The sequence below is a fragment of the Oncorhynchus masou genome, chromosome 25 (genome assembly GCF_036934945.1).
Source record: "Oncorhynchus masou masou isolate Uvic2021 chromosome 25, UVic_Omas_1.1, whole genome shotgun sequence".
In the NCBI taxonomy this organism is placed as follows: Eukaryota; Metazoa; Chordata; class Actinopteri; order Salmoniformes; family Salmonidae; genus Oncorhynchus; species Oncorhynchus masou.
The window spans coordinates 27,149,825-27,166,552 of NC_088236.1; the positions used below are offsets into that span (position 1 = coordinate 27,149,825).

General features: G+C 41.9%; 1 protein-coding gene across 3 annotated transcripts in view; it reads left to right on the forward strand.

Annotated features, from left to right (window-relative positions):
• The first annotated feature begins 3,653 nt into the window (after positions 1–3,653).
• ssh1a (slingshot protein phosphatase 1a) overlaps positions 3,654–16,728 on the forward strand; it is a 68,928-nt gene continuing 55,853 nt past the window's right edge. For 2 of the 3 annotated variants that reach the window (XM_064937141.1, XM_064937142.1), the window contains exons 1-2: positions 3,654–4,056; positions 11,235–11,272. In XM_064937141.1, the coding sequence (XP_064793213.1) occupies positions 3,976–4,056; positions 11,235–11,272 (119 nt within the window). In that variant the 5' untranslated portion in view covers positions 3,654–3,975. Of the gene's footprint in view, positions 4,057–4,156; positions 4,219–11,234; positions 11,273–16,728 lie in introns of those variants that run through there. The other variant, XM_064937144.1, reaches the window with a different exon arrangement.

The following is a 16,728-nucleotide window of genomic DNA, read 5'->3' on the forward strand; positions in this document are numbered from 1 at the left end:
ACCCTGCACATTACAGGCTGCTGCCCTATATATATAGACTTGTAATCACTGGCCACTTTAATACCGTTTAAATAATGTTTACTTACTGCTTTACTGATCTCATACTGTATTCGATTCTACTGTATTTTAGTCAGGCACCAGTCGATCTAACATTTATATATTTCTTAGTTCCATTCTTCTAATTTTAGATTTGTGTGTATTGTTGTGAATTGTTTTTTAGATACTACTGCACTGTTAGTTACTACTGCACTGTTGGAGCTCGGAACACAAACATTTCGCAATAACATTAGCTAAATATTTGTATGTGACCAATAAAATTTGATATAATTCAATTTTTTTGTGGAATTCCGGGTCTGGCAGTGTTTGGAACTGCCCATCTGCGTTTGAGAATGTCGAGTTCATCTCAGCCTATGCTGCCCTTCAGTCCCTTGACGAATAATATGTGTCTGCACTGCACATTCTTAATATTACATAAATTAATTTTTATTGGAGAACATTCAAAAGCAGACATGGATCACCCCAGAGAACACTGCTACCCCAGCTGCTCTTTCTTCATCTAACTATGTTTTCTCTCATAGTCTGAGAGCATCTGGTCGTTGCAGTGGTGGCACGGGTCTACTTATTTCTCCCAAATGGAGATTATTTTTTTCTCCCCCTCTCACCTGTCCGTCTCCTCATTTGAATTCCATGCTGTCACTTGTCCACTCAAACTTAACATTTTGTCATCTATTGCTCACCAGGTTCCCTCGGAGAGTTCCTCAATGAGCTTGACACTGATAAGCTAATTTCCTGACGATGGTTCACCGCTCTTATTACTTGGCGACTTCAACCTCCCAACGTCTGCCTTTGATTCATTTCTTTCCAACTCTTTAAATTACATGCCTCTTTTTAAATCACCCTCACCAAATCCCCTTCAACTCACAAGGCAGGCACCACGCTTGACCTCAACTTTACTTGAGGCTGCTCGCCTACTAATCACACTGCAACCCCCCCCCCCCCCCCCCAGGTCTCTCTGATCACTACTTTGTTTCTTTTTCTGTCTCCCTTTCCTCCAACCCTAACCACTCAGCCCCTACCCACATGGTCATGCGCCTTCGTAAGCTTTGCTCTCTCTCTCACAACTCTTTTCTCTTCTATCCTATTATCTCTCCCTTCTGCTAAATCCTCCTGATTCTGCCTCTTCAACCCTACTCTCCTCCCTTTCCACAATCTATGACTCGCACTGTCCCCTTTCCTCCCGGCCGGCTCGGCCCTCCTCTTCCTGCTCTGTGGCAGAGTGATTCGTTGCGAGCTTACAGAACAGATACCCGGGCAGCTGAGCATAAATGGAGGAAAGCTAAACTTCTGGAGGACCTATCATCCTTTCACTCCCTCCTCTCTACCTTTTCTTCCTCTGTATCTGCTGCTAAAGCAGCTTTCTACCACTCTAAATGTCAAGCTTCTGCCTCTAACCATAGGAAACTCTTTTTGACTCTCTCCTCCCTCCTTAACCCTCCACCGCTCCCCTCCCTCCGCGGACGACTTTGTCAACCACTTTGAAAAAAAGGTTGACATCCACCACTCATTCACTCAGCCTATGGAGTCCACTGATCTTACTCACACAGAACTGTCCTACACCTTGACCTCTTTCTCCCCTCTCTCCCCAGACAACATCCTGCGACTAGTGAGGTCTGGCCGCCCAACAACCTGCTCACTCGACCCCATCCACTCCTCCCTTCTCAGACCATCTCTGGAGACCTTCTCCCATTCCTCACTCCACTCATCTCATTCCTGACCACTGGCTGCATCCCTCTGACTTCAAAATGGCCCGAGTTGCTCCCCTCCTCAAGAAATCAACACTCAACTCATCTGACGTCAAAAACTATAGACCTGTATCCCTTTATTTTCTTTCCAACACTTAAGTGTGCTGTCTCTGATACAGTTTCTCGTTATCACTCTCAGAACGATCTTCTTGACCCTAACCAGTCAGGCTTCTAGATGGGTCACTCAACTGAGACTGCTCTTCTCTGTGTCACGAAGGCTCTCCGCATTGCCAAAGCTGACTCTCTCCTCTGTTCTCATCCTCCTAGATCTATCTGCTGCCGTCGACACTGTGAACCCTCAGCTCCTCCTGTCCACCCTCTCAGGGCTGGGTGTCTCAGGCTATGCACACTCTTGGCTCCGTGATATCCTCACATGGTCTCTCCTATCATTGCTATGCGTATGACACTCAATTACTTTTCTCCTTTCCCCTTTCTGACACCCAGGTTGTGACACGCATCTCTGCGTACCTGGCAGATGGGGTGGCAGGTAGCCAAGTGGTTAGAGCGTTGGGCCAGTAACCAGAAGGTGCTAGATTGAATCCCCGAGCTGACAAGGTATAAATCTGTTGTTCTGCCCCTGAACAAGGCAGTTAACCCACTGTAAATAAGAATTTGTTCTTAACTGACTTGTCCAGTTAAACAAAGGTTAAATAAAAACATATCTCAACTTGGATGTCGGCCCAACACCTCAAGCTCAACCTGGAGAAGACAGGTTGACAAGACATCTTCCTCCCGGGGAAGGCTTGCCTGCTCAAAAACCTCTCCATCACGGTTGACATCTCCACAGTGTCGCCCTCCCAGAGTGTAAGGAACCTTGGCGTGACCCGAGACAACATCCTGTCGTTCTCTGCCAACATCAAAGCAGTGACCCGCTCCTGCAGGTTCATGCTCTACAACATCCATAGAGTACGACCCTACCTCACACAGGAAATGGCGCAGGTCCTAATCCAGGCACTTGTCCTCTCCTGTCTGGACCACTGCAACTCGCTGTTGGCTGGGCTCCCCACGTGTGTGATTTACCCAGAACACAGCAGCCCACCTGCTTTTCAACCTTCCCAAGTAATCTCATGTCACCCTGCTCCTCCGCATACTCCACTGGCTTCCAGTTGAAAGCTCACATCTACTACAAGACCATGGTGCTTAGCTATAGAACAGCAAGAGTAATTGCCCCTCCCTAACACAGGCTATGCATTAACCCTGCACCACAACCCGAGTGCTCCATTCTGCCACCTCGGGTCTCTTGGCCCATCCAGCTCCCTCTCAGCCCTGTCATAGCTCTTCTCTGTCCTGGCACCCCAATGTTGGAACCTGCTTCCCCCTGAAGCTAGGAGGGCAAAGTCCCTGTCCATCTTCCTAGAACATCGGAAACTAGGGATGCGATGCACTGATAGGAAATGTTTGGCGATACAAAAAAACCTATACCGATATTTACAATTTGAGGCCTTTTAACCTTTCTCGTACAGTTAAATAGTTAACACACACACACTGACCAAAATGTTATTTGGTTGGCATTTATGTATGTCCCCATTACCAGCGACGTGACGGACTTTAGCCCACTGCCCCAGAGTAGAGCATAATGGAATCCGCTCACGAATCAACATTTTTGGATGAGGATTCGTGTCAAAAATTCCTTTCGAATTTACACGCATTCTCCCAGTAAAACACATGGGAAAGCATGTCACGTTTGAGAAATTACTTTTTTTTTTACCGACAGGCGAAGTGAAATACACTGTTTAAACTGGAAGACAGATTTTGATAACATCCATTGGACCAGACCACTGAATGTTTGAATTCAGCATCAACACACAGACAGCAGCTCTCGATGTCTGGGCTGGTATTATGGTATACGCTCGCATCCCTACATCCTCCTGCCTGATTGAAGCTGTTTTGTGTAGGCTACAGAGGCTAGCTAGTGTGAAAGCCGCAGCATGAGGAACGACGTGTGTCTGCACTGCACGTTCTTAATATTACATGAATGTATTTTTATTAGAGAACATTCAAAAGCAACAACTGAGGCACTGGCTGCCATATTTTAGGACGATGGAAATTTAATAACGACGATGAAATTCTCTGCTTCGACCGCAATAGACGTTGACATCAAGAAGCAACTTCCTCAGGTTCTTTACCCGAAATAAAACCATTCTCTGGACAGGCTATACAGATTCTCCCAGTCATGGCTCTGGTTACTTTGCAGCGCTCACCTACCCCAAGCGCTGCATCCACAGCCAGCACTACCACCACCAACGTGGGGGAGGTAAGTTTGGAAATAGCTGGAGAGACGTTATAGAAACGTCAAGAAAGTGCGTAAGAAAACACCAGGGATACGTGGGAGTAACATAGGTAGGCCTTGTAGCTAGTGTTTTGTAGCGACGGGATAAGCTAGTTTAGTACTAGGCTCAACTCCCTCACTAGCAAGGTAAGCTAGCTGTTTGGAAAAGCGGGGAAGCAAAGTTGCATCTCAGTAGCAATGCTATTGCTAGCCAGTAAAGTTATTACATTGCTAGCCAGTAAAGTTATTAGGTAGCTACCCAACTAACCCACAATACACGCATGTTACCTAGTTAGCTAGCGTGTACTTATTTTCTTTAACTAATTAGCAATTGATTTAACGTTAACATATTAATGACCAACATTAGCTAGCTACCACTTGCCATTTCCAAATTACTATGGCATTAGGTACCTAGTTTGCATTCTTATCATGCATAGGTACCTTGTTATTTTATCACTGAGTATGTATTAAACATAATTTTATTGCACACATCGTTGTTACAAGCTTGAGCTTTAAAACCCACAACGAGCTAGTTTGCTCGCTAAATGGAAGTGCTTTTAAACAAGGTCTGTGCTGTTTTCTTCTCTATCCTGCTGGTTAATGTAGTAAACCAGCTTGCTAGCCAGCTAACACTGTGTGTGTAACGGTACTGCAGTAGTGCCATAAAATCTGGTAGACCAAAATGTTGGCTAGCTAAATGTTAGCTACTTTTGCCAAAACCAGTGTTATTATGGACAGTATGTAATGTTCTATATACTGATTTATATAATGTCTTCTAAAGGAACTGTCAATGAGGTGAAATGTGGCATAACTTCATACAGCCATGTCATGTGGTAGAGGCCTAGTAATTTCCCATACAGAGAGTAGTCTGACAATACAGACAGACAAGTAATAAACATGTCATCCCTTTGCCATCTTGAACACTTCCAAGATGACAAAGGGACTCATGTTACTGCTCCTTGTGTTGAAGTGTTTTATTTGTTAGCTGAACCATGAGTCCGTATTAACTTTAGCCAATGCTTTAATCCCATCACAAATGCAAGGTAATTCTAAACAATAACATGACCACTTTTTGATATTTCAAAATATAACAGTTAAGCCTACACAAATCACCCCAATGGCATGTGATGTAACTCATATAACTCATATAGAAATGATAGTTAGTCAAAGCACTGTTTTTGAATTGATAGTACACCTTGACCAGTTGGGGGTGCTAACTGTTAATATAAGCTGTAGTCATGTAAAACTCAACAGACACTAGCCTCCAGAAGGAAGGAAGGAAGGAAGGTTGTATGTCTCCACTAGGCACTAGCCCTTACTGAGGAGTAGAGGGTGGATTTGTATCAAAGATGAGAACAATCATCGTTATATCAAGAACTGGGACCATAGCATTAGCTGATATTTATTTTCTTTCATTAGACTGCTTCTTTGCCTTAAAATACTGAGTCATTGGGCCTGACTCATTACACCTGCAATGTGAAAAGAGATGTGTAAAAAGAAACACGTTTGTCATGAGGATGTCGATAGTTGAGCTGGCATGACAGAGGACTGGCCTTCCCTGTCACTCACTTTCCATGCGGGCTGGAATTGACTGACTGGCTGCCTCGTTCCCAGGGCTCTGCCCAGGGCCCTGTCTGATGAGGAGCAACCAAGCCCTTCAGGAGGCTGCTGCAGCTATGATGTCATTCTCACATGAACGGTGGAGGGAATGAGAAGTGGAGGGAAAGCATTGAGGGGAGGACGGTGGTGGGGTAACAATATGGTAGCTGTTGTGACGGTGGAAGGTAGGCTACATGAATTTGCCAAGAATAGCAAAAGTGAAATATAGCTATTAGCCCTACATGTAGTGCTGGAAATTGCCAGGGACCACATGATGCAATATTATCACGATCGCAATATGTATTGCGATTCTATATACACTACCGTTCAAAAGTTTGGGGTCACTTAGAAATGTCTTTGTTTTTGAAAGAAAACCACTTTTTTTTGTCCTTTAAATAGTACCCTAAAAACACCAGTCTCAACGTGAAGAGGCGACTCCGGGATGCTGGCCTTCGAGGTAGAGTTGCAAAGAAAAAGCCATATCTCAGACTGGCCAATAAAAATTAAAAGATTAAGATGTGCAAAAGAACAGACACTGGACAGAGGAACTCTGACTAGAAGGCCAGCCTCCTGGAGTCCCTTCTTCACTGTTGAGGTTGAGACTGGAGTACTATTTAATGAAGCTGCCAGTTGAGGACTTGCGAGGCATCTGTTTCTTAAACGAGACACAAATGTACTTGTCCTCTTGCTCAGTTGTGCAACTGGGCCTCCCACTCTTTCTATTCTGGTTACTACCAGTTTGCGCTGTTCTGTGATGGGAGTAGTACACAGCGTTGTACGAGATCTTCAGTTTCTTGGCAATTTCTTGGCAATTTCTCGCATGGAATAGCCTTCATTTCTCAGAACAAGAATAGACTGACAAGTTTCAGAAGAAATGCCTTTGTTTCTGGCCCTTTTGAGCCTGTAATCGAACCCGCACATGCTGATGCTCCAGATACTCAACTAGTCTAAAGCAGGCCAGATTTATTGCTTCTTTAAATCAGAACAACAGTTTTAAGCTGTGCTTACACAATTGAAAAAGGGTGTAATAATGATCAATTAGCCTTTTTAAAATGCTAAACTTCGATAAGCTAACACAACATGCCATTGAAACACAGGAGTGATTGTTGCTGATAATGGGCCTATGTAGATATTCCATAAAGAAATCAGCTGTTTTCAGCTACAATAGTCATTTACAACATTAACAATATCTGCACTGTATTTCTAATCAATTTGATGTTATTTTAATGAACTAATGTGCTTCAACATATTGCTCACCATATATCTGCTGCAGAGGGCCATGAGGAAACAAGTTTTGATTAGTCATGGAAACAAAAGTACAATCACAACCTAAAATGCTCTGCTTCTTTACCCACGCGGAGAGTTTCATTCCTCGGATTTAGACTCTTCCCTACGAAGTGAAATCCTCTTTCTATTCATGGCTCTAACTTGTTGCTTTTATCTCTTGCTGTGGCAGAATTATGGCTGTAATTTCACTTGTAGCGGTTGCAGGGCTGTTCAGGTGAACTATTGGATTACCCTCCCTGGTGTGTTTCACCTGGCCCCTCGGTGCCCTTCCCCTGGGTAGAGGCCAACCATATTACCTTACTGGCACTGTTTGTTTAGATGGGGACATAAACCTTTACTTTACTCACCGTTTTGTGTGTTTGTGAAACTTCAAATTTTTATGAAAGACCATGCGTTTTCTTTGCTGTTTTCTGCTCATCAAACGTATAATGCTCACCCTATTTAGTTAGTTCAGAAATGGAAAGCGGCATGTGTTTTTGGAGCTGAAATGCAGTATTGGACACAACTTGTCACAAGTATTTGCTCTCATTGTTGCTGTACTCTGGCACAGCCTACCTTACCTTGGCAGGGAGATTGCTAGTAGTGCTTTGTTTGACATCCCTCAGGTTTTAGTAGGTGAAACTTCTGGAGAATGGCCCACCTCAGTTACCTGTCACCATGTACAGATGTAGGATCTTAATTAGAGCCAGCTTGGACATTAGAATTATGTATTTCATAATTAATAGACATTTCTGTAGAGGTTGATAACATTTTTTTCGGGAAAATCAAGTCTGAAGTGAAAATGACAAACTTGAAGCCTTTTTAAAACCCAAATACAGTACAAGTTTGCATTTCCTGCTGGGCACAAAGTTCGCAGCAACAAAAGTGATAAAATTAAGATCCTACATCTGTAGTTCTATACTGATACTTCCAATCTATGATATCCCTCCTAGTACAATAAGAACTGTTTTGAAGATATTACTGTTGTGAAAGTTTATCATGAAGAATGGCCCCATTCCCTCCATTTAGTGGCGCTCACCTCTCTCATAAAGTCAGGTATCTAGGTTAACAATGAACATTTATGAGTTGTCATATTTCGTATTGGAGTGGCCATCCACAAAGCCCCGACCTCAATCCTATAGAACATTTGTGGGTAGAACTGAAAAAGCGTGTGTGAGCAAAGAGGCCTACAAACCTGACTCAGCAGGAATAGGCCAAAATTCACCCAACTTAGTGTGGGAAGCTTGTGGAAGGCTACCTGAAACGTTTGACCCTAGTTAAACAATTTAAAGGCAATGCTACCAAATACTAATTGAGTGTATGTAAACTTCTGACCCACTGGGAATTTGATGAAAGAAATAAAATCTGAAATAAATAATTCTCTCTATTCTTCTGACATTTCACATTCTTAAATTAAAGTGGTGATCCTAACTGACCTAAAATGGGGAGTTTTTACTAGGATTAAATGTCAGGAATTGTGGAAAACCGAGTGTAAATGTAAGTAAAGTTCCGACTTCAACTGTAGCCTCGTTGTTTTATTGTTATAATTTTAAAAATGTTGTTTATTTGTTGAATATTTTTTTAAAACGCTTGAACTGTAAGAGCTTAGGAGTAAGCATTTCATGTTAAGGTCTACACTTGTATTTGGTGCATGTGACCGTTTGATTTGAATCCAGGTGAAAGCTATGATCCCGTATAGCTTTCAGGAGGAAGCCTGGTTGTTCTTCAAAAGTGCTCTCCTCACCATCTTAAATAAGCATATCCCTTTCAGAAAATGTAGAACTAAGAACAGATAGAGCACTTGGTTCACTCCAGACTTCACTTCCCTTGACCAGCACAAAAACACCCTATGGCGTACTGCACCAGCATCGAATAGTCCCCGCAATAGGCAACTTTTCAGGGAAGTCCGGAACCAATACACACAGTTAGGAAAACAAAGGCTAGATTTTTCAAACAGAAATTTGCATCCTGCAGCACTAATTCCAAAATGTTTTGGGACACTAAAGTCCATGGAGAATAAGAGTATCTCATCCCAGCTGCCCACTGCACTGAGACTAGGAAACACTGTAACCACTGATAAATCCACGATAATCGAGCATATCAATAAGCATTTCTCTACAGCTGGCCATGCTTTCCACCTGGCTACCCCAGGCCCAACAGCGCTGCACCCCCTGCGGCAACTGGACCCTCTCTTCCTAAAATTATCCGCAACAATTGTTGCAACCTCTATTAAACCTCTCTTTCGTATCGTCTGAGATTCCTAAAGATTGGAAAGCGGCCATGGTCATCCCCCTCTTCAAAGGGGGAGACTCTAGAGCCAAACTGCTACAGACCTATATCCATCCTGCCCTGTCCTTTCTAAAGTCTTTGACAGCCAAGTGAACAGACAGATCACCGACCATTTAGAATCCCACCGAACCTTCTCCACTATGCAATCAGGTTTCCGAACTGGTCATGGGTGCACCACAGCCACGCTCAAGGTCCTAAACAATATCATAACCGCCATCGATTAGAGAGAGTACTGTGCAGCGTCTTCATCGACCTGGCCAAGGCTTTCGTCTCTGTCAATCACCGTATTCTTATCGTCAGACTCAACAGCCTTGGTTTCTCTAATGACTGCCTCGCCTGGTTCACCTACTACTTCTCAGACCGAGTTCAGTGTGTCAAATCGGAGGGCCTGTTGTCCGGACCTCTGGCAGTCTCTATGGGGGTGCCACAGGGTTGAATTCTCAGGCCGACTCTTTTCTCTGTATATATCAATGATGTCGCTCTTGCTGCGGGTGAGTCCTTGATCCACCTATACGCAGACGACCCCATTCTGTATACATCTGACCCTTCTTTGGACACTGTGCTAACAAACCTCCAAACGAGCTTCAACGCCATACAACACTCCTTCCGTGGCGTCCAACTGCTCAAAATGCATGCTCTTCAACCGATCGCTGCCCGCCTGACTCGCATCACTACTCTGGATGGTTCTGACTTAGAACATGTGGGCAACTACAAATTCCTAGGTGTCTGGTTAGACTGTAAACTCTCCTTACAGACTCACATTAAGCATCTCCAATCCAAATTATAATCTAGAATCGGCTTTCTGTTTCGCAACACAGCCTCCTTCACTCATGCTGCCAACACCCTCGTAAAACTGACCATCCTACCGATCCTTGACATCGGCGATTATAATTTACAAAATAGCCTCCAGCACTCTACTCAGTAAATTGGATGCAGTCTATTACAGTGCCATATATTTTGTCACCAATACCCCATATACTACCCACCACTGCGACCTGTATGCTCTCGTTGGCTGGTCCTCGCTACATATTCATCGCCAAACCTACTGGCTCCAAGTAATTTATAACTCTTTGCTAGGTAAAGCCCCACCTTATCTCAGCTCACTGGTCACCATAGCAACACCCACCCGTAGCACGTGCTCCAGCAGGTATATTTCACTGGTCATCCCCAAAGCCAACACCTACTTTGTAATGGTATTTACAAATAATTGCTTCACCACTATTGGCCAATTTGTTGCCATACCTCATTACTTCATTTGCGCACACTGTATACAGATGTTTCTATTGTGTTATTGACTGTACGTTTGTTTGTGTAAGGCTGTTGTTTTTGTCGCATTGCTTTGCTTTATCTTGGCCAGGTTGCAGTTGTAAATGAGAACTTGTTCTCAACTGGCCTACCTGGTTACATAAAGGTGAAATGCATTTTTTTTATGTCACTTGTTAAATCCGCTTCAGTGTAGATGGAGGGGAGGAGACAGGTTAAATAATGATTTTTAATCTTTGTGACAATTGAGACTTGGATTGTGTATGTTTGCCATTCAGTGGTGAATGGGCAAGACAAAAGATTTTAGTGCCTTTGAACGGGGTATGGTAGTAGTTTCCCGTGTGTATCAATAATGGTCCACCACCCAAAGGACATCCAGCCAACTCAACACTACTGTGGAAAGCATTGGAGTCAACATGGGCCAGCATCCCTGTGGAACGCTTTTGACACCTTTGTAGAGTCCATGCCCGATGAATTGAGGCTGTTTTGAGGGCGAAAGGGGGTTTAACTCAATATTAGGAAGGTGTTCCTAATGTTTTGTTCTCTGTGTAGGTGATATATCATAGAAATATGGAAACACTGGACAATTATTTTAAGATGCTTTGTTGGTGTTTCCTTTATTTTGTCAGTTACCTGTAGATCCATGTCCACCTGATACTAATGGCTGCACTGTAGCGCTTCAATGTCTTGAAGTATCAGATTTGGTAATTTTTGTTTCTTTTCCTCTGCTTTTTCTTGGTTTGCAGGACTTTGGGAGTGACTATGAGCGGCGGCTAAATCAGAGGTAAGTGTTGTTAATACTTCGTGTTAGTGGACTTGCTTGGGTAGCCCAGAGCTGCTTCTCTTTTCCATGGTGGAGCAGGATAATGCTAGATGGAGATTAGGAGGATGTTTTTGTCATCTGTGTTTGTTGGTGTGGGGTAAGCATTCCAGATCTACTCATTCCTGATTCCTCTCAATGCCGGTCACCACTGTAACAAATTATTAAGAAACCTTTGTCTGTCTGTCGGCAGGGATCATCAACTAGATTCAGCCGCGGGCCGATTTTTGTCTTGAGGGGATGGTTTGCGAGCTGGAACATGATTAGAAATCATCTGTAGACTGCAATTTGACTGCCAGAATCCCAATCCTAAATAATATTTTACTAAAACAAAAGAAATCTTGCCTACATTTATGCAATCACGTGTCTCTATTATGCTTGGGAATACAAAATTAAAATCACCGATATACTGATGTTTTTAGACTTATGTACAACAATGATATTGGGGGGCCAAATAAAACCACCAGTAGGGGACAACCCTGTAGACCAGGGTTCCCCAATCTTTAACAGACAATTAGACAAAATGTTGTCTTCCCACTTTTGCCTCGTTATTGTTGCGACAGGTGCTTAAACAGTGATTGTCTGTCTGTTTTGGTCACTACTAGAGATCTACAGAAAGAATAAACGTCTTGTTTTCGAGATGATAGTTTCTGGATTTGACCATATTAATGACCTAAGGCTCGTATTTATGTGTGTTATAATTAAGTCTATGATTTGATAGAGCAGTCTGACTGAGCGGTGGTAGGCACCAGCAGGCTTTTAAGCATTCATTCAAACAGCACTTTCGTGCATTTTACCAGCAGCTCTTCGTTGTGCTTCAAGCATTGAGCTGTTTATGACTTCAAGCCTATCAACCCCTGAGATTAGGCTGGTGTAACCGATGTGAAATGGCTAGCTAGTTAGCGGGGTGCGCGCTAATAGCGTTTCAAACGTCACTCGCTCTGAGCCTTCTAGTAGTTGTTCCCCTTGCTCTGCATGGGTAACGCTGCTTCGAGGGTGGCTGTTGTTGTTGTGTTCCTGGTTCGAGCCCAGGTAGGGGCGAGTCGAGGGACGGAACCTATACTGTTACACTGGCAATACTAAAGTGCCAAAAAGAACATCCAATAGTCAAAGGTATATGGAATACCTATAATAACTACAACCTAAAACTTCTTACCTGGGAATATTGAAGACTCATGTTTAAAGGAACCACCAGCTTTCATATGTTCTGAGCAAGGAACTTAAATGTTAGCTTTCTTACATGGCACATATTGCACTTTTGTTTTTGCATTTTTTAAACCAAATTGAACATGTTTCATTATTTATTTGAGGCTAAATTGATTTTATTGATGTATTATATTAAGTTAAAATAAGGGTTCATTCAGTATTGTTGTAATTGTCATTATTATAAATACATTTTTAAAAATCATCTGATATAATCTGTATCGGCGTTGAAAAATCATAATCGGTCAACCTCTAGTCTTAATCAACTCACTGAATGGATTTAGTGTGCCGCTGAATTAAGTTACTTTCCCTGTATGAAGCAATCAGAGTTTTTAGGTGAAATTGGGTATAGAGTGAGGGGCATGTGCACCACTGGCCTGTATTGCTTAATTTGTCAGCTTTTATATGGATGTGTAACGTCACTCACGAACAAAGGTGTTGACATTCAGAGACACAATTGTTTTCAAGCCCATCATCCCACTTTCCTTAGTCTTTTTTTTTTTTCTCCATTCATGTGCGTGTGGGTCAGACATTAGTTTATTTTTGTTCTCACTGAAAACAGGATGCCTGAAAGCTGGTCATAACTTCCTGCTCTACTGTGCCCCAGGACAAAGGGGGAAGAGTGGAAGAGGTCAGCACGTCACCCTTCCTACATAGTGAGGGATGTGGTTCTCTGGCTCCATGGGGTCAATAATCTTGGTAATTAATCACAGGGAGATTTACTGTGTTCTGCCTCCATGCCCTCATGCAGTGAAATTTGATACTGCTGTGAATGTTTTGGGCATTTCCACGGAAACAGCTTATGATTCCAGTTTTTTCACTTTAAAATGTATGCCAAACAAAAATCATTGTATTGAAACTTTAACAAACAATACAACTCTATGCACAAGGACTACCTTCAACAATTTCCACTGAAAATGGTACAAAAACTAATTTAGTGGAACTGTGCAGATGCCAACTTTGGTAATGGAATTACGGACTTGTTTTTCATACTTTTTTTAAAACTTGCAAGTCAGTTAAGAACAAATTCTTATTTACAATGACGGCCTAGGAACAGTGGGTTAACTGCAGAACGACAGATTTTTCCCTTGTCAGCTCGGGATTTGATCTAGCAACCTTGCGGTACTGTCCCAACACTCTAACCACTAGGCTACCTGCCGCCCCATGTAATGTAATTCTCATGTTTCACAAGTTTGGACAGTAGAGTTCAGTACAGTACAATGTACTATACTCTACTTGTCTTTACTGTATTGTACTTACTGTGCGGTACTGTATTGTGCTCTACTTACTGTACTATCCAAACTTGGGAAACATACGTACGTCCATGATTGGACCAAATCTGAACCTGTCCGATCCGTCTGTGGACGTTAACATCAAGGCCAGGAGGGACTGACCAAGTTTCAACTACTTATCAACATCCGTTGGTACTCATTGGGTGAGTATGTTGGTATCAGTAAATGGGAAGAGGGGGCTCATGGGTAGGTGTGTAAGAGCTGGGAGAGGTGAGAGTGAAAGACATAGAGGGAGGGGTGGTCCAAACTGTTGAAACACTCTTGGTTTGACCACCGGACAACATAGACAAAGAAAACAGTTGAACCTAACTGTATGCCAGTGGAACGGAGGACAGGAGCAGGTGACCCGGCTGTGGTTTGTGACGATTATGATTTCCCGTTGTAGCCAATTCAGTTGCAGTAATTCTGTTTACATTTTTCTTTTTTGTAGTAATTATTACATTACGAGTTATCACATTCATAAACAAATGTGAAATCAGTAAAATCACTAGTTGGTGAACTTTTATTATTCTCCCTCATGGAGAGAAATGTGAAAAACCTTAGTTATGTGGGTGTTTGGTAATGGACTTAAAAGGCACAAGGCAATATTTCTTAAACTTACAGAAGGTAAACAATATCTCAAACTAAATATGTGTTGATATTATATTGAACAACACTATAAACTCAACATGCAACAATTTCATAGATTTGACTGAGTTACAGTTCATAGAAGGAAGCCAGGTCCACCCACTGGGGAGGCAGTCCCAGCCAATCAGAATTAGTTTTTCCCCACAAAAGGGCTTTATTAAAACTTCTTAGGGATATGTGTCCCTTCCACGGGACGGTTGAGCTAACGTAGGCTAATGCGATTAGCATGATGTTGTAAGTAACAACATTTCCCAGGACATGGACATTAGAGGTCGACCGATTTAATCAGAATGGCCAATTAATTAGGGCCGATTTCAAGTTTTCATAACAATCTGAAATCTGTATTTTTGGGTGCCGATTTCCGATTTAAAAAAAATATATATTTAAAAAAATGTTTTTATATAAACCTTTTATTTAACTAGGCAAGTCAGTTAAGAACACATTCTTATTTTCAATGACTGCCTAGGAACTGTGGGTTAACTGCCTTGTTCAGGGGCAGAACGACAGATTTTCACATTGTCAGCTCAGGGGTTTCAATCTTGCAACCGCACAGTTAACTAGTCCAACGCTCTAACCATTGCACTCCACGAGTAGCCTGCCTGTTACGCAAATGCAGTAGAAGCCAAGGTAAATTGCTAGCTAGCATTAAACTTACCTTATAAAAAACAATGAATCATAATCACTAGTTATAACTACTAATCCAGTTGAGCAGGCAATATTAACCAGGTGAAATTGTGTCATTTCTCTTGTGTTCATTGCACGCAGAGTCAGGGTATATGCAACAGTTTGGGCAGCCTGGCTCATTGCAAACTAATTTGCCAGAATTTTACGTAATTATGATATACATTGAAGGTTGTGCAATGTAACAAGAATATTTAGACTTAGGGATGCCACCCGTTAGATAAAATACCGAACGGTTCCGTATTTCGCTGAAATAATAAACATTTGGTTTTCGAAATGATAGTTTCCGGATTCGATCATATTAATGACCAAAGGCTCGTATTTCTGTGTTATTATGTTATAATTAAGTCTGATTTGATAGAGCAGTCTGACTGAGCAGCAGCAGGCCCTTAATCATTCATTCAAACATTACTTTTGTGCGTTTTGCCAGCAGTCACTCGCTTTTAGATTTGGAGTAGTTATTCCCCTTGCGCTGCAAGGGCTGCGGCTTTTGTGGAGCGATGGGTAATGATGCTTCTGAGTGTGGCTGTTGTCGATGTGTTCCTGGTTCGAGCCCAGGTAGGGGCGAGGAGGGGGACGGAAGCTATCCTGTTACACTGGCAATACTATAGTGCCTATAAGAACATCCAATAGTCAAAGGTATATGAAATACAAATGGTATAGAGAGAAATAGTCCTATAAATACTATATTAACTACAACCTAAAACCTCTTATTTTGGAATATTGAAGTCTCATGTTAAAAGGAACCACCAATTTTAATATGTTCTCATGTTCTGAGCAAAATAACTTAAACGTTAGCTTTTTTACATGGCACATATTTTACATGGCACACATTTTTACATGGCACATATTACTTTCTTTGCATTATTTAAACCAAATTGAACATGTTTTAATTATTTATTTGAGGCTAAATTGATTTTATTAATATTTTATATTAAGTTAAGTGTTAATTCATTACAGATAAAAAAAAGTCAGATGAATCGGTATCGGCTTTTTTGGTCCTCCAATAATCGGTATCGGCGTTGAAAAATCATAATTGGTCGACCTCTAATGGACATATCTGATATTGGCAGAAAGCTTAAATTCTTGTTAATCTAACTGCACTGTCCAATTTACAGTAGCTATTACAGTGAAAGAATACCATGCTATTGTTTGAGGAGAGTGCACAATTTTGAACAAAGTTATTCATAAACCAATTAGGCACATTTGGGCAGACTTAATACAACATTTTGAACAGAAATGCAATGGTTCATTGGATCAGTGTAAAACTTAACACATACACTGCTGCCATCTTGTGGCCAAAATCTAAATTGCGCCTGGGTTGTAATTAATACATTATGGCCTTTCTCTTCCATTTACAATATAATGGTTATTTTACCAGATCTACTGTGTTCTCCTACAGTCTTAATATTTCCACAAACTTCAGTGTTTCCTTTCAAATGGTACCAAGAATATGCATATCCTTGCTTCAGGGCCTGAGCTACAGTATGGGTATGTCATTTCAGGTGAAAATTGGAAAAAAAGGGATGGATCCTGAAGGGGTTTTAAAGATACTGCTCATTAACAGTGATTGATTTAAACAAATTTGTGCACAACATTTTTGAGTTAATAATTTCT